The sequence below is a fragment of the Lichenostomus cassidix genome, chromosome 25 (genome assembly GCF_008360975.1).
Source record: "Lichenostomus cassidix isolate B80296 chromosome 25, HeHo_3.0, whole genome shotgun sequence".
In the NCBI taxonomy this organism is placed as follows: domain Eukaryota; kingdom Metazoa; phylum Chordata; class Aves; order Passeriformes; family Meliphagidae; genus Lichenostomus; species Lichenostomus cassidix.
Window position 1 is genome coordinate 3,999,846 of NC_139505.1, and position 18,358 is coordinate 4,018,203.

Below are 18,358 nucleotides of genomic sequence, written 5' to 3' on the forward strand. Positions count from 1 at the left end.
TGGGGTGGGGAGGGGACATTGGCAGTGAGGAGGGGACACTGGGAGTGGGGAGGGGACATTGGCAGTGGGGAGGGGACATTGGGAGTGGGGAGGGGACATTGGCAGTGGGGAGGGGACACTGGGAGTGGGGAGGGGACATTGGCAGTGGGGAGGGGACACGGGGAGTGGGGAGGGGACATTGGGAGTGGGGAGGGGACGTTGGGAGTTGAGAGGGGACATTGGCAGTGAGGAGGGGACACTGGCAGTGGGGAGGGGACACGGGGAGTGGGGAGGGGACACTGGCGGTGGGAAAGGGACACTAGCGGTGGGAGGGGACACCGACAACGGGGACAACAACCCGTGCCACCCCTTGGGCGGGCTGACAGCGCCAACCGAGGCCATTTTCCCCCAAAAAACGCCGATTTTCGTCCAACGCCAAACCCGCGGGGCTCCGTAGGCTTCTTCCGCGCCGAGACCACGCCCCCAACACCGACAAAACCACGCCCACACCCATATATGTATTTAAACCACGCCCACAACATGCAAGTACACGGCGCCTAAACCACGCCCACACCCATATAAGGGCATATACCACGCCTCCTAGCCTAAGCCACGCCCACACTCGGATTGATAACATTGTCTTCAGGCCACGCCCCGTCCGGCTAAGCCCCGCCCCCTTTCCCGCCGCACCGCCGGGCCGCCAGGGGGCGCTGTGCGCGGCGGCCCTCAGCGCCGTGAGGCGGAGGCGGGCCGGGCCTGCGGAGGCTCCGAGCGGCTCCGCTCCGCTCCTCTCCGCCGGCCCCGCTCCGCTCCGAGCGGCCCCGCTCCGCTCCTCCGACCCCTTCCGGCCCCTCCGCTCCTCTCCCCCCGGCCCCGCTCCTCCCCGGCCCGCCGAGGTGAGCCCGGCCCCGCCGCATCCCCTCCGCGGCCTCCTCCGCTTCCCCCTCAGCCCGGTCCCCCCCGGCGGTTCCGCGGCCGCTCCGTGTCGCCTCCTCCTCCTCCTTCTTATCCTCCTCCTCCTCCTCCTCCTCTTCCCCCCGCGGCCTCCTCTCCGTGGCGCAGGGAGCTCGGGAGGAATTCTCCTCATTCCGGGGCGTTTTTCCGCCTTTTCCCCTCAGCGAAGCTGCCGCTGCCCGGGATGAGCTTCCCTGGCCGGCCTGAGGGCCGGGCTGGCCGAGCGGAGCCGCGCGGGATGAGATCGCTCCAGGTACCTCAAATCCCAACCTTTTCCTCCTCCTTTTGCTCCCCGAACCTTTATCCCTCTCTGCAAGTGGCGCAATTCCTTTTCCAGACCTTTTTTCCAGTTTTTTTCCCTCACGAAGCTTTGCCGATCCCTCCCCAGGTACCTCAAATTTCCCTTTTCCTCCTCCTTTTCCTCCTCCTTTTTCTTCTCCTTTTCCCAAGAATTAACTCCCCAAACCTTTATCCCACTCTGCAAGTGGCGCAATTCCTTTTCCAGCCCTTTTTCCAGTTTTTTTTCCCTCACGAAGCTTTGCCGATCCTTCCCTCCCTCACCCAAATCCCAACCTTTTCCTCCTCCTTTTCCCAAAGATTAACTCCCCAAACCTTTATCCCCCTCTGCAAATGCCGCAGTTCATTTTCCAGACCTTTTTCCGCTTTTTTTTCCCTCACAAATCTTTACCAATCCTTCCCCAAGTACCTCAAATTTTCCTTTTCCTCCTCCTTTTCCCAAGAGTTAACTCCCCAAACCTTTATCCCCTTCTAGAAGTGGCGAAATTCCTTTTCCAGACCTTTTTCCCAGTTTTTTTTTTCCTCACGAATCTTTGCCAATCCTTCCCCAAGTACCTCAAATTTTCCTTTTCCTCCTCCCTTTTCCAAAGATTAACTCCCCAAACCTTTATCCCCCTCTGCAAGTGGCGCAATTCCTTTTCCAGACCTTTTTCCCATTTTTTTTCCCTCACGAATTTTCCTTTTCCTCCTCCTTTTCCCAAGGATTAACTCCCCAAACCTTTATCCCCTTCTAGAAGTGGCGAAATTCCTTTTCCAAACCTTTCTTCAATTTTTTTTCCCTCACAAATCTTTGCCAATCCTTCCCCAAGTACCTCAAATTTTCCTTTTCCTCCTCCTTTTCCCATGGATTAACTCCCCAAACCTTTATCCTCCTCTGCAAGTGGCGAAATTCCTTTTTTCCAGTTTTTTTCCCCTCACAAATCTTTACCAATCCTTCCCCAAGTACCTCAAATTTTCCTTTTCCTCCTCCCTTTTCCAAAGATTAACTTCCCAAACCTTTATCCCCCTCTGCAAGTGGCGCAATTCCTTTTCCAGACCTTTTTCCCATTTTTTTTCCCTCACGAATTTTCCTTTTCCTCCTCCTTTTCCTATGGATTAACTTCCCAAACCTTTATCCCCCTCTGCAAGTGGCTAAATTCCTTTTCCAGACCTTTTTCCACTTTTTTTTCCCTCACAAATCTTTTTCAATCCTTCCCCAAGTACCTCAAATTTTCCTTTTCCTCCTCCTTTTCCTCCCCAAACCTTTATTCCCCTCTGGAAATGGCGAAATTCCTTTTCCAGACCTTTTTCCCAGTTTTTTTCCCTCATAAACCTTTGCCAATCCTTCTTCCCCCTTCCCCCTGGGGGTTCTGGAATTGCCCAAAATCCTCCCTTAAATTAAAATCAAATTAAATTAAATTAAAAATTCCAGGGATGTTACTTAAATTGGGATCCCCTCGGGAATTTTTTCCCCTTGGAAAAACTTGGTGGGAAGTTCAATAATGAGAAATAATCACGTTTAATTCCCCCTTTATTTCCCACATTTCCCTGTAATCTCTGAGGGAATAGCTGGGTGGAAAAGGGGATTTTCCAGCTTTTTTTCCAGGTTCTGGAAGAGTTTTGTTTCTAGGGAATAACTGAGTGGAAAAAGGGATTTTCCAGCTTTTTTTCCAGGTTCTAGAAGAGTTTTGTTTTTAGGGAATAACTGGGTAGAAAAAGGGATTTTCCAGCTTTTTTTCCAGGTTCTGGAAGAGTTTTGTTTCTAGGGAATAACTGAGTGGAAAAAGGGATTTTCCAGCTTTTTTCCCAGGTTCTGGATGAGTTTTATTTTCCACATTTCCCTGTAATTCATAAGGGGAATAATTGGGTGAAAAAGGGGATTTTCCAGATTTTTTTCCAGTGCTGGGAGAGTTTTTGGGATTTGGATTTCTTTGGGATTTCTTTGGAGTCATTCCTGCTGTGGATCCCATGGATCTGCTCCTGGAATTCCTGGGTTATCCAGGAAATTCTGGGGGAATTTTCCTGGAATTCCTGGATGATTTCTGCTCCTGAAATCCTGGATGATTTCTGCTCCTGGAATTCCTGGGTTATCCCAACCCCCAAAATTCTGGGGGAATTTTTGTGGAATTCTGGATGATTTCTGCTCCTGGAATTCCTGGGTTATCCCAACCCCTGAAATTCTGGGTGAATTTTCCTGGAATTCTGGATGATTTTTCCTGAAATTCTGGATGATTTCTGCTCCTGGAAATTAAAAAATAATCCTGGAATTCCTGGATTATCCCAACCCCTGAAATTCTGGGGGAATTTTCCTGGAATTCGTGGGTGGTTGCTGCTCCTGGAATTCCTGGGTTATCCCTACTCCCAAAATTCTGGGAGAATTTTCCTGGAATTCCTGGATGATTTCTGCTCCTGAAATTCTGGGTGATCTATTCTCCCAAAATTCTGGATGATTTCTGCTCCTGAAATTCTGGATGATTTCTGCTCCTGGAATTATGGATGATTTCTGCTCCTGGAATTCCTGGGTTATCCCAACCCCTGAAATTCTGGGTGAATTTTCCTGGAATTCCGGGTGATTTCTGCTCCCAAAATTCTGGATGATTTCTGCTCCTGAAATTCCTGGGTTATCCCAACTCCCGAAATTCTGGGAGAATTTTCCTGGAATTCCTGGATGATTTCTGCTCCTGAAATTCTGGATGATTTCTTCTGGAAATCCTGGATGATTTCTGCTCCTGGAATTCCTGGATGATTTCTGCTCCTGAAATTCTGGATGATTTCTTCTGGAAATCCTGGATGATTTCTGCTCCTGGAATTCCTGGGTTATCCCAACTCCTGGAATTCTGAGTGAATTTTCCTGAAATTCCAGGTGATTTCTTCTGGAATTCTGGATGATTTCTTCTGCTGAAATTCCAGATGATTTCTTCTCCCAAAATTCGGGATGATTTCTTCAGGAATTCCTGGATGATTTCTGCTCCTGGAATTCTTGGGTTATCCCAACTCCTGAAATTCTGAGTGAATTTTCCTGAAATTCCGGGTGATTTCTTCTGGAATTCCTGGGTTATTCCAACTCCTGGAATTCTGGGAATTACCTGGAATTCCCAGGTGATTTCTTCTCCCGATTTCCTGGATAATTTATGATCCCAAAGTTCAGAGTTCATGCTTGGATCAGCTGCCCTTGGGATCCAGCTGGGAATGTGACTTCCTGCTTTTTTCCAGCTTTTTTCCACTTGGAAAAAACCAAAAACCAACCACCTGGAAACAGGGAATTTGCAGAAATAAATGGGAATATTGGAATGTGGATCTCTGCCTTTTATCCTGATTTTTTCCCGATTTTTGCAGCTTTTTTCCAGCCTTTTTCCACCTTTTTTCCATTTGGAAAAAACCAAAAAAACCAAAACCCCAAACACCTGGAAACAGGGAATTTGCACAAATTGTGGGAATGTGGTTTTCCTGCTTTTTTTCCTGATTTTCCCAGCTTTTTTCCACTTGGAAAAAAGGAAATCCAACCACCTGGAAACAGGGAATTTGCAGAAATAAAGGGAATATTGGAATATGAATTCCTGCCTTTTATCCTGATTTTTTCCAGCTTTTTCCCACCTTTTTTCCATTTGGAAAAATTCCAGCTTTTTCCCACCTTTTTTCCATTTGGAAAAAACCAAAAAACCAAATTTTTTTCCCCTAGAAACAAAGAATTTCCACAAAAACTTCGTGTGATTTTTTCCCACCTCCCAATCCCAAATTTCCACCTTTTTTTTTGGGATTTTTGTTAAAAATTGGAGCACCTGGGGTTGTTTTTTCGGCTGCCTTGGGGATTTTTTGGGATTTAAGAGGTGGAAAAATGTCAGGCATGTGGGATTTGGAGCTCTGAATGTTGGACTTTGGTCAAAATTGGGATTTCTTGGGAAAAAAAGAGGGAAAAAAAAAGGGAAAGTGGATTTTGGGGTGATTCAGTTGGAATTTTTGAGGAGAATTCCTGAGGATTTCCTTGGTTTTATTCCTTGTTTTTATTCCTTTTTTTTATTTTTTTAAAATTTTTATTCCTTATATTTATTCCTTATTTTTATTTCCTTTTTTATTTCCTTTTTTATTCCTTATTTTTGTTTCTTATTTTTATTTCCTTATTTTTATTCCTGATTTTTATTCCTTCTTTTTATTTTTTAATTTATTTTTATTCCTTATTTTTATTCCTTACTTTTATTCCTTATTTTTATTCCTTATTTTTATTCCTTTTTTTTATTTCATTATTTTTTATTTCTTTTTATTCCTTATTTTTATTCCTTATTTTTATTCCTTATTTTTATTCCTTATTTTTATTCCTTATTTATTTTTATTTCCTCATTTTTATTCCTTATTTTTTCTTATTTTTTTCCTTATTTTTATTCCTTCTTTTTATTCCTTCTTTTTATTCCTTATTTTTACTCCTTATTGTAATTTCTTATTTTTATTTCTTATTTTTATTTCTTATTTTTATTCTGTATTTTTATTCCTTATTTTTATTCCTTATTTTTATTTCTTTATTTTTATTTCCTTTTTTTTTTTTCCTTATTCTGTTATTTTTTTGGGAATGGGAAAAATCAAGGGATGTTGGAAAAAATCTGAAATTAGTCAGGGAAAGGTTTGAATTAATAGGGAAAAATGGTGAATTTAAAGGGAAAATCTTGAATTAATGGAGAAAAATGTTAAAAGGGGAAAAAAAATAATAGGGAAAAATCTTTAATTAATAGGGAAAAATCTTTAATTAATAGGGAAAAATCTTTAATTAATAGGGAAAAATGTTAAATAGGGAAAAATCCTAAATTAACAGGGAAAAAATCTTTAATTAATAGGGAAAAATCCTAAATTAATAGGGAAAAAACTCCATTCCCAATCCCATTTTTCCCCCATTTTTCTCCCAAATTTTTCCCATTTTTCTCCCATTTTTTCCCCATTTTTCTCCCAAATTTTTCCCATTTTTCTCCCATTTTTTCCCCATTTTTCTCCCAAATTTTTCCCATTTTTCTCCCAAATTTTCCACGTTTTCCCCATCTTTCAATCCTGCAACTCCTCCACATCTCCTCCTCTCAAATCCAATCCCAAATCCCAATTTTTAATCAATTCTTTCCCAACTTTTTCCCAATTTTTAATCAATTTTTTCCCATTTTCCCAACTCTAAGCCTCACCACCTCTCCACTTCTCCTCTCAAATCCCATCTTGAATCTCCTCCCTAATCCTAATTTTTAATCAATATTTTAGTCAATGTTTTCCCAATTTTTTATCAATTTTTTCCCAATTTTTCATCAACTTTTTCCCAATTCTTAATCAATTTTTAATCAATTTTTTCCCAACTTCTAATCAATTTTTTCCCAATTATTTTCCCAAATCTAAGCCTCGCCACCTCTCCACTTCTCTCCAATCCAATTCCTAATCCAAATTTTCCCATTTTTCTCCCAGTTTTTCCTCATTTTCTCCCAATTTTTCCCATTTTCCCCCCATTTTTCAGTCCTGCAACTCCTCTACTTCTCCTCCTCTCAAATCCCATCTCAAATCTCCATCTCTAATCCAATTTTTTCCCAATTTTTTTGCCTTTTCCCAGCTCTAATCCTCACCACTCCTCCACTTCTCCTCTCAAATCCCATCTTGAATCTCCTCCCAAATCCAAATTTTTCCCCTCTGAAATCCCAATTTTTAATTCATTTTTTCCCAATTTTTAATAAACTTTTTTCCCAACTCTAAGCCTCACCACCTCTCCACTTCTTCTCCTCTCGAATCCCATCCTTAATCCCAATTTTTCCTCTCCGAAATCCCAATTTTTCCCCAATTTTTCCCCAATTTTTCCCCAATTTTTCCCCAATTTTTCCCCAATTTTTCCCAATTTTTCCCCAATTTTCCCCAATTTTCCCCAATTTTCCCCCAATTTTTCCCCAATTTTCCCCCAATTTTTCCCAATTTTCCCCAAATTTTCCCCATTTTTTCCTCAAATTTTCCCCCAATCTTTCCCCAATTTTTCCCCAACTTTTTCCCAATTTTTCCCCAACTTTTTCCCAATTTTTTCCCAACTTCTAATCAATTTTTCTGTTTTATTCCCAGCTCTAATCCTCCCCACCAGCAGCACCATGGCCTCCTCCCCTCCCTCTCCCCCTGCCGACTCCGCAGCTCCCCCTGGCGGCTCTCCCCTCAGCGTCATCTCGGAAGGACCCGCCGAGCTCTCCCTCATCGACCCCGAAGTCGCCAAAAAAGCCTGCGAGGAAGTCCTGCAAAAAGTCAAACTCCTCCACACCTCTCCAACCCCAATCCCCAACGGGGAAAACTACCAAATCCGCTGCCTGGACGACGAATCCTCATCCCAAATCCGCGAGGAGGACGAGGAGAGTTCCGGCGGCTCCCGCTCGGCGCGCAAACGGCAAAAAAACCACCAAGCCAAGCAATCCTGGCTGCTCCGACTGTTCGAATCCAAACTTTTCGACATCTCCATGGCCATCTCCTACCTTTACAATTCCAAAGAGCCCGGCGTGCAGGCGTACATCGGGAACAGGTTGTTCTGCTTCCGCAACGAGGACGTGGATTTTTACCTCCCGCAGCTCTTGAATATGTACATCCACATGGATGAGGATGTCGGAGACGCCATCAAGCCGTACATCGTTCACCGCTGCCGGCAGAGTTTGGATTTTTCCCTCCAGTGCGCTCTCCTCCTCGGCGCTTACTCCTCCGACATGCACATCTCCACCCAGCGCCACTCCAGAGGCACCAAACTCCGCAGGTTGATCCTTTCTGATGAGTTAAAACCCTCTGGGAAGAAGAGGGAGAATCCGGGAGGGTTGGGAGGAGGCGGCTTGGCGGCGGGGGAGACGACGGCGATGGCGGCGATGGCGGCGTCGCCGTCCAAAAGGACTCACCAGAGGTCCAAGTCGGACGCCACGGTGTCGGTCAGTCTGGGGAGTAACTTGAAGAGGACGGCGAGTAATCCCAAAGTGGAGAGTGAGGAGGAGGTAAATTCGGGGTTTTTGGGGAAATTTGGAATTTTTCTGGGAAAATTTGGGATTTTTTAAGCAAAATTTGGGGTTTTTGCGATAAAAATTGAGATTTTCTTGGTAAAATTTGGGGTTTTCCTGGCAGAATTTGGGATATTCTTGGTCAAATTTGGGACTTTCCTAGCAAAATTTGGGGTTTTCCTGGTAAAATTTGGGATTTTTGGACGGTGAGTAATCCGAAGGTGGAGAGCAAGGAGAAGATAAAATTTGGGGTTTTTCCTGGAAAATTTGGAATTTTTCCAGGAAAATTTGGGATTTTCCAGGTAAAATTTAGGATTTTCCTGGTAGAATTTGGGATTTTGCTGGTAAAATTTGGGATTTTGCTGGTAAAATTTGGGATTTTCCTGGTAGAATTTGGGATTTTCCTGGTAGAATTTAGGATTTTGCCGGTAGAATTTGGGGTTTTCTGGCCCAATGGGGATGGGGAATGTTGGCGTCGCCGTCCAAAAGGACTCACCAGAGGTCCAAGTCGGACGCCACGGTGTCGGTCAGTCTGGGGAGTAACTTGAAGAGGACGGCGAGTAATCCCAAAGTGGAGAGTGAGGAGGAGGTAAAGTTGGGAAAATTTGGGGATTTTATGGGGAAATTCGGGTTTTTTTTAGTAAAATTTGGGGTTTTTCTGGTTAAATATGAGATTTTTCTGGGAAAATTTGGGGTTTTTCTTGGAAAATTTGTGGGTTTTTGTGGTAAAATTTGGGATTTTTGGACGGCAAGTAATCTGAAGGTGGAAACTCAGGAGGAGGTAAAATTTGGGATTTTTCTGGTAAAATTTGGGATTTTTTCAGGAAAATTTGGGGTTTTCCTGAGAGAATTTGGGATTTTCCTGGTCGAATTTGGGATTTTTCTGGGAAAATTTGGAGTTTTTATGGTGAAATTCAGGATTTTCCTGGTAAAATATGTGTTTTTCCTGGTAAAATTTGAGGTTTTCAGACAGCGAGTAATCCCAAGGTGGAGAGTGAGGAGGAGGTAGAATTTGGGATTTTTCCAGGAAAATCTGAGTTTTTTCCAGGAAAGGTTGGCATTTTCCTGGTAAAATTTGGCATTTTCCTGGTAAAATTTGGCGTTTTCGTGAGAAAATTTGAGATTTTTATGGTAAAATTTGGATTTTTTTTTGGTGGTAAAATTTGTGTTTTTCCTGGTAAAATTTGGGATTTTTTGGGGGAAAATTTGTGATTTTCCTGGTAAAATTTGAGGTTTTTATGGTGAAATTCGAGATTTTCCTGGTAAAATCTGGGATTTTCAGACGGCGAGTAATCTGAAAGTGGAGAGTGAGGAGAAGATAAAATTTGGGGGTTTTCCAGGAAAATCTGGGCTTTTTCTGGGAAAATTCGGGGTTTTCCTGGTAAAAGTTGGGATTTTTCTAGGAAAATTTGGCTTTTTCCTGGTAAAAGTTGAGATTTTCAGATGGCGAGTAATCCGAAGGTGGAGAGCAAGGAGAAGATAAAATTTGGGGTTTTTTCTGGGAAAATTTGGGATTTTCCTGGTCAAATTTGGGATTTTCCTGGTAAAAGTTGGGATTTTCCTGGTAAAATTTGGGATTTTTCTGGTAAAATTTGGGATTTTCCTGGTAAAATTTAAGATTTTCCTGGTAGAATTGAGGATTTTCCTGGTAAAATTTGGGATTTTCCTCGTCAATTTTGGGTTTTTTCCAGGAAAATTTGGGATTTTCCTGGTAAAATTTAGGATTTTCCTGGTAGAATTGAGGATTTTCCTGGTAAAAGTTGGGATTTTTCCTGGTCAAATTTTGGATTTTCCTGGTCAAATTTGGGTTTTTTCCAGGAAAATTTGGGATTTTCCTGGTAAAACTTAGGATTTTCCTGGTAGAATTTGGGATTTTCCTCGTCAAATTTGGGTTTTTTCCAGGAAAATTTGGGATTTTTCTGGTAAAATTCAAGATTTTCCTGGTAGAATTTAGGATTTTCCTGCTAAAAGTTGGCTTTTTCCTGGTAGAATTTGAGATTTTCTTGGTAAAATTTGGGATTTTCCTGGTCAAATTTGAGTTTTTTCCAGGAAAATTTGGGATTTTCCTGGTAAAATTTGAGATTTTCCTGGTAAAATTTAGGATTTTCCTGGTAAAATTTGGGATTTTCCTGGTAAAATTTGAGATTTTCCTGGTAAAACTTAGGATTTTCCTGGTAGAATTTGGGATTTTCCTGGTCAAATTTGGGTTTTTTCCAGGAAAATTTGGGGTTTTTCTGGTAAAATTCAAGATTTTCCTGGTAGAATTTGGGATTTTCCTGGTAGAATTTGAGATTTTCTTGGTAAAATTTGGGATTTTCCTGGGAAAATCCCAGGAAACGTTTCTGTCAGTTTGGGGAGGAATTTGAAGAGGATGGTGAGTGAGGAGGAGGTAAATCTCAGAAAATATGGGATTTTTGTGGGAAAATTTGGAATTTTCCTGGTAAAATTTGGGGGTTTTTTTGGTAAAATTTGGGGTTTTCCAAGTGGGAATTTTGTGGGAATTTAACTCTCAGAACACCGAGAAAAATCCAAGGATTTTGTGGGAATTTAGTGCTTGGAAAACTGGGAAAAATCTGGGAATTTTGTGGGAATTTAACTCTCAGAACACCAAGAAATATCCAAGGATTTTGTGGGAATTTAACGCTCAGAAAACTGGGAAAAATCCATGAACTTTTTGGGAATTTCATGCTTGGAAAATCAGGAAAAATCCGGGAATTTTGTGGGAATTTAACTTTTGGAAAACAGAGAAAAATCCGGGAAAATTGTGGGAATTTTGTGTTTGGAAAAGAGGGAAAAATCCATGAATTTTGCGTTTGGAAAAGAGGGAAATATCCATGAATTTTGTAGGAATTTTTTGTTTGGAAAAGAGGGAAAAATCTGGGAATTTTGTGGGATTTTAGCACTTGGAAAACAAGGAAAAATCTGGGAATTTTGTGGGAATTTAAGTCTTGGAAAACAAGGAAAAATCTGGGAATTTTGTGGGAATTTAACTCTCAGAAAACCAGGAAAATATGGGAATTTTCTGGGAATTTTGTGTTTGGAAAATCAGGAAAAGTCTGGGAATTTTATGGGAATTTATCTCTTGGAAAACTGGGAAAAATCCGGGAATTTTTTTGGAATTTCATGCTCAGAAAACCAGGAAAAATCCATGAATTTTGTGGGAATTTCTCTCTCCAATCTTCCCCATTTCCTTCCCAATTCCCTCCAAAATCCACGGAATTTTCCCTGCAGGAATTCCCAAACTTCCAGAGGCCAAAAATTCCCACAAAATTCCAACAAAAAATCCCCCCAAAAACCCGAAAAGTGTTAAAATTTGGAGCTAAAAAATTCCTCTTACTCCCTTTTTTTCCCTCTTTGGAAAAAAAAAATCAAATTCCCCCAAAAAATTTTTAAAAAAATCCCCAAAAATTCCAAAAAATTTCAAAAACATTTCCCAAGAATTCAAAACAATTTCCAAAATCCCCAAAATTCCCAGAAAATTCAAAAAAAATCCCCAAAAAATTCCAAAAGAATTCCAAAAAAATTCGCCCCAAATTCCCCCAAAATTCCCAAAATAGTCAAATAGTCCCCAAAAAATCCCTAAAAAATCCCCAAAAATTCCCCCAAAAATTAAAAAAAATTCCCCCAAAATTTTTTAAAATCCCAAAAAAATCCCAGAAAATTCCCCAAAAATTCCAAAAAAATTCCCAAAAAGTCCCCAAATTCCCCAAACTCTAAAAATTTCCCAAAAAATTTCCCAAAATTTCCCCCAAAATTTCCAAAAAATTCCCTAAAAATCCCCCAAAAATCCTCAAAAAATTCCAAAAAATCAAAAAAATTCCCCAAAAAATTCAAAAAATTTCCCAAAATTCCCAAAAAATTCCAAAAAAATCCCCAAAAAATTCCCCAAAAATTCCAGTTTTCCCCACTTTTCCCCAGGAATTCTCCTCGAGTACGGAAAGCCTGGAGAAATCCTTGGCTGCTGTAAGTTCCCAAAAATTCCAAAAACAGTCCCCCAAAATTCCAAAAAGATTCCCCAAAATTTCCAAAAAATTTCCAAAAAAATTCCCCAAAATTTCAAAAAAAATCCCAAAAATCTCCCAAAAATTCCAAAAAGATTCCCCAAAATTTCCAAAAAAAATCCCAAAAAATTCCCAAAAACCTCCCAAAAAATTCCAAAAAAAATTCCCCAAAAATCCCCCAAAATTCCCAAAAATCAAAAAAAAATCCCTGAAAAATTCCCCAAAAATTCCAGTTTTTCCCACTTTTTCCCAGGAATTCTCCTCGAGTACGGAAAGCCTGGAGAAATCCTTGGCTGCTGTAAGTTCCCAAAAATTCCCAAAAAATTCGAAAAAAATTCCAAAAAATTCCCCAAAAATTCCAAAAAAATTCCCAAAAATTCCCCAAAAATAAAAAAAATTCCCAAAAATTCCCAAAAATTCCCAAAAATCCCCCAAAAATCCTCAAAAAATTCCAAAAAATCCCAAAAATTCCCCAAAAAATTCAAAAAATTTCCCAAAATTCCCCAAAAATTCCCAAAAAATCCCCAAAAATTCCTGAAAAATTCCAGTTTTCCCCACTTTTTCCCAGGAATTCTCCTCGAGTACGGAAAGCCTGGAGAAATCCTTGGCTGCCGTAAGTTCCTTTTTTTTATACTCAGGAAAATCAGAATTTCCTCCATTTCCTCTGGAATTCTGGGAATATTCCTGATGGTTTTCCACCATTTTCCAGAGGGAAGAGGAAATGCTGTTTTTCCTTGGAATTTCATTCCCAAAATTCTCCTCCAGATGGAATTGATTTCCTTTTTTTTTTGGATTTTATTCCCTTTTTTCCCTATTTTTTTCCCACCAATCATTCCTTGATTTATTCCTTTAATTCTTCCTTTTTTTCTCAATTTTTTTTCCTTAAAAATTCCAATCGAATTCCTGATTTTTATGAGTTTTTTCCCTTTTTTTTCCATGTTTTTTTTGGGATTTTTTCCCTCCACGATTCCCAGTGGGAATTTGTAGTTCAGGATTCCAGCCTAGGGAATTTTTATTTTCCATCCCAAACCTTTTCCAAACTTTTTATTTTCCATTCCACTCATTTTTCAGCCAGTCTGGGGTGTGAAAAGAGAAAATCATGGAAAAGAGAAAATCAGGGAAAACTGAAAATCAGGGAAGAGAGAAATGCAGGAATTTAATCTCACTTAAAAAACCACCAAAATCACCTCTTTTTCCTCTTTTTCCCCCCAAATTCCAATCCTTTTCCAACCTTTTCCTTATCCCTTTTCCAGCCAATTTTCCAGGGAAAATTGAAAATCAGGGAAGAGAAAAACCCAAAAAACTCAATCTCGCTCGAAAAATCACCAAAATCACCTCCATTTCTGAACTCCTTTTCCTTCTTTTTCCCCCCAAACTTTTCATTCCCTTTTCCAACCTTTTCCAACCCTTTCCTTATCCCTTTTCCAGGCAATCCAGGGATTGGGAAAATTAAAATTTTTCATCCCAACCCTTTTATTTTCCATTTCAACCATTTTCCAGCCAATCCAGAGATTGGGAAAAGGGAAAATCAGGGAAGAAGAAAATGTGGGGAAAATTGAAAATCAGGGAAGAGAAAATCACAAAAAACTCAATCTCACTTCAAAAAAAACCACCAAAATCACTTCCATTTCTGAACTCCTTTTCCTCCTTTTTTCCCCAAACTTTTTTTTTCCATCCCAACCCTTTTATTTTCCATCCCAACCCTTTTCCAGCCAATCCAGGGATTGGGAAAAGAGAAAATCAGGGAAAAGAGAAAATCAGGGAAGAGGGAAATGTGGGGAAAATTGAAAATCAGGGAAAAGAGAAAGACAAAAACTTGATCTCGCTGAAAAAAACACTAAAATCATCTCAATTTTCCTCCTTTTCCCCCCAAACCTTTTATTCCCTTTTCCAACCCTTTTCCAATCCTTTTCCAACCCTTTCCCAACCCTTTCCTTATCCCTTTTCCAGCCAATTTTCCAGGGAAAATTGAAAATCAGGGAAGAGAAAAACCCAAAAAACTCAATCTCGCTCGAAAAATCACCAAAATCACCTCCATTTCTGAACTCCTTTTCCTTCTTTTCCCCCCAAACTTTTCATTCCCTTTTCCAACCTTTTCCAACCCTTTCCTTATCCCTTTTCCAGGCAATCCAGGGATTGGGAAAATTAAAATTTTTCATCCCAACCCTTTTATTTTCCATTTCAACCATTTTCCAGCCAATCCAGAGATTGGGAAAAGGGAAAATCATGGAAGAGGGAAATGTGGGGAAAATTCAAAATCAGGGAAAATCGAAAATCAGCAGAAGAGAAAACCACAAAACCTCACTTCAAAAAACCACCAAAATCACCTCCATTTTTTTTCCCTCTTTTCCCCAAACTTTTCATTCCCAATCCCAACCCTTTTGATTTTCCATCCCAACCCTTTTCCAGCCAATCCACGGATTGGGAAAAGAGAAAATCAGGGAAAATCAGGGAAAATTGAAAATCAGGGAAGAGAGAAATGTGGGGAAAATTGAAAATCAAGGAAAATCAGGGAAAAGGGAAAATCAGGGAAAATTGAAAATCGGGGAAAATCGAAAATCAGCAGAAGAGAAAACCACAAAAACCTCAACCTCACTTCAAAAAAACCACCAAAACCACCTCATTTTTTCCCCTCTTCTCCCAAATTTTTCCATCCCCAGCCAGTCCAGCTGGCTCCGGAGCGGGAAAATTGAAAATCAGCAGAAAACACAAAACCTCAATCTCACTTAAAAAACCACCAAAATCACCTCCATTTCTTAATTACTTTTCCTCCTTTTTTTCCCAAAACTTTTTATTTTCCATCCCAACCCTTTTGATTTTCCATCCCAACCCTTTTCCAACCAATCCAGGGATTGGGAAAAGAGAAAATCAGGGAAGAGTGAAATGTGGGGAAAATTGAAAATCAGGGAAAAGAGAAAGACAAAAACTTGATCTCGCTGAAAAAAACACTAAAATCATCTCAATTTTCCTCCTTTTTCCCCAAACTTTTCCAATCCTTTTCCAATCCTTTTCCAACCCTTTCCTTATCCCTTTTCCAGCCAATTTTCCAGGGAAAATTGAAAATCAGGGAAGAGAAAACCAGAAAAACTCAATCTCACTTCAAAAAAAACCACCAAAATCACCTCAATTTCTTAATTACTTTTCCTCCTTTTTTCCCCAAACTTTTATTTTCCATTCCAACCCTTTTCCAGCCAATCTGGGGTGGGAAAAGAGAAAATCAGGGAAAAGAGAAATGTGGGGAAAACTGAAAATCAGGGAAAAGAGAAAGACGAAAACTTGATCTTGCTGAAAAAAAACACTAAAATCATCTCAATTTTCCTCCTTTTCCCCCCAAACTTTTCATTCCCTTTTCCAACCCTTTCCCAATCCTTTTCCAACCCTTTTCCAATCTTTTCCCAATCCTTTCCCAACCTTTTCCTTATCCCTTTTCCAGCCAATTTTCCAGGGAAAATTGAAAATCAGGGAAGAGAAAACCACAAAAAACTCAATCTCACTTCAAAAAAACCACCAAAATCACTTCAATTTCCGAACTCCTTTTCCTTCTTTTTCCCCAAAACTTTTTATTTTCCATCCCAACCCTTTTGATTTTCCATCCCAACCCTTTTCCAGCCAATCCAGGGATTGGGAAAATGGAAAATCAGGGAAAAGAGAAAATCAGGGAAGAGGGAAATGTGGGGAAAACTGAAAATCAGGGAAAAGAGAAAGACAAAAACTTGATCTTGCTGAAAAAAACACTAAAATCACCTCAATTTTCCTCCTTTTTCCCCAAACTTTTCCAACCCTTTTCCAACCCTTTTCCAACCCTTTTCTAATCCTTTTCCAATCCTTTTCCAATCCTTTCCCGATCCTTTCCTTATCCCTTTTCTAGCCAATCCAGGGATTGGGAAAATGGAAAATCAGGGAAAATTGAAAATCAGGGAAGAGGGAAATGCGGGGAAAATTGAAAATCAGCAGAAAACACAAAAACTCCCCTCAAAAATATCACCAAAACCACCTCTTATATTTTTTCCCAAATTTTTCCATCCCCAGCCAGTCCGGCTGGCTCCGGAGCGGGAAAATTGAAAACAGAGCAGAAAACACAAAACCTCAATTTCACTTAAAAAACCACCAAAATCACTTCAATTTTTAAATTCCTTTCCTCCTTTTTTCCCCAAACTTCTTGTTTTCCATCCCAACCCTTTCGATTTTCCATCCCAACCCTTTTATTTTCCATCCCAACCCTTTTCCAGCCAATCCAGGGATTGGGAAAACGGAAAATCAGGGAAAAGAGAAAATCAGAGAAGAGTGAAATGTGGGGAAAATTGAAAATCAGGGAAAATTGAAAATCGGGGAAAATCGAAAATCAGCAGAAGAGAAAAACACAAAATCTCACTTCAAAAAAAACCACCTCATTATATTTTTTCCCCTCTTTTCCCAATTTTTCCATCCCCAGCCAGTCCGGCTGGCTCCGGAGCAGGAAAATTGAAAATCAGGGGAAGAGAAGAAGACAAAAATTTAATCTCACTTGAAAAACCACCAAAATCACCTCAATTTCTTAATTACTTTTCCTTCTTTTTCCCCCAAACTTTTTATTTTCCATCCCAACCCTTTTCCAATCCTTTTCCAACTTTTTTCCGGCCAGTCTGGGGAGGGAAAATGGAAAATCAGGGATAGAGGGAAAGAGAAAATCAGGGATAGAGGGAAAGAGAAAAACCTGATCTCACTTGGAAAAACCACCAAAATCACCTCAATTTTTAACTTCTTTTCCTACTTTTTTCCCTAAACTTTTTATTTTCCATCCCAACCCTTTTCCAACCTTTTCCCAACCTTTTCCCAACCCTTTCCCAATCCTTTCCCAATCCTTTTCCAACCCTTTCCCAATCCTTTCCTTATCCCTTTTCCAGCCAATCCAGGTGGGAAAATTGAAAATCAGGGAAGAGGGAAAACCACATAAACCTCAACCTCACTTCAAAAAAAACCACCAAAACCACCTCATTTTTTTTCCCCTCTTTTCCCAAATTTTCCCATCCCCAGCCAGTCCGGCTGGCTCCGGAGCGGGAATTCATCAAATCGCTGATTTCCATCGGCAAGCGGCTGGCCACGCTTCCCACCAAGGAGCAGAAAACGCAGAGGTTGATCTCGGAACTGTCGCTGCTCAACCATAAGCTGCCCGCCAGGGCTTGGCTGCCGACGGCGGGATTCGAGCACCACGTGGTCAGGGTGCCGCATTCCCAGGCCGTGGTGCTCAACTCCAAGGATAAGGTAACGGGAATTTTGGGAATTGGGGTTGGGATGATGGGATTGGGTGCCTCATTCCCAGGCCGTGGTGCTCAACTCCAAGGATAAGGTGGGAATTGGGGTGGGAATTGGGGATGGAATGGTGGGATTGGGGTTGGGAATTGGGGTTGGGAATGGTGGGATTGGGTGCCTCATTCCCAGGCCGTGGTGCTCAACTCCAAGGATAAGGTAACGGGAATTTTGGGAATTGGGGTTGGGATGATGGGATTGGGTGCCTCATTCCCAGGCCGTGGTGCTCAACTCCAAGGATAAGGTAGTTGGGAATTTTGGGAATTGGGGTTGGGATGATGGGAATTGGGTGCCTCATTCCCAGGCCATGGTGCTCAACTCCAAGGATAAGGTAGTTGGGATTTGTGGGAATTGTGGGAATTGGGGTGGGAATTGTGGTTGGGAATGGCGGGAGAGAGGTCGAGGTGTTGATTCCAGGATTGCGATTGATGCTGGAAGTGTTGATTCCAGGATTGGGAATGGTGGGAGAGAGCTGGAGGTGATGATTTCTGGGATTGGGAATGGTGGGAATTGGGGTTGGAATGATGGGAATTGGGTGCCTCATTCCCAGGTGGTGTTGCTCAATTCCAAGGATAGGGTAGTTGGGATTTGTGGGAATTGTGGGAATTGGGGTGGGAATTGGGGTTGGGATGGGATTGGGAAGGATTGGGAATGGTGGGAGTTGAGTGCCGCACTCGCAGGCCATGGTGCTCAATTCCAAGGATAAGGTAACGGGGAATTTTGGGAATTCGGGTGGGAATTGGGGTTAGGATGGTGGGATTGGGGTTGGGAATTGGGGTTGGGAATGGTGGGAATTGAGTGCTGCATTCCCAGGCCGTGGTGCTCAACTCCAAGGATAAGGTAACGGGAATTCTGGGATTGGAAATTGGGGTTGGGAATTGGGGTTGGGGTGGGAAG

The 18,358-nt window shown here is 41.3% G+C and overlaps 1 protein-coding gene across 1 annotated transcript in view; it reads left to right on the forward strand.

The window, feature by feature from the left end:
- Positions 1 to 1,117: 1,117 nt before the first annotated feature.
- Positions 1,118 to 18,358, forward strand: part of PI4KB (phosphatidylinositol 4-kinase beta) — a 45,238-nt gene continuing 27,997 nt past the window's right edge. The window contains exons 1-3 of the mRNA XM_085082675.1: positions 1,118 to 1,203; positions 7,289 to 8,171; positions 17,189 to 17,416. Of these exons, the coding sequence (XP_084938801.1) occupies positions 1,118 to 1,203; positions 7,289 to 8,171; positions 17,189 to 17,416 (1,197 nt within the window). The remainder of the gene's footprint in view (positions 1,204 to 7,288; positions 8,172 to 17,188; positions 17,417 to 18,358) is intronic.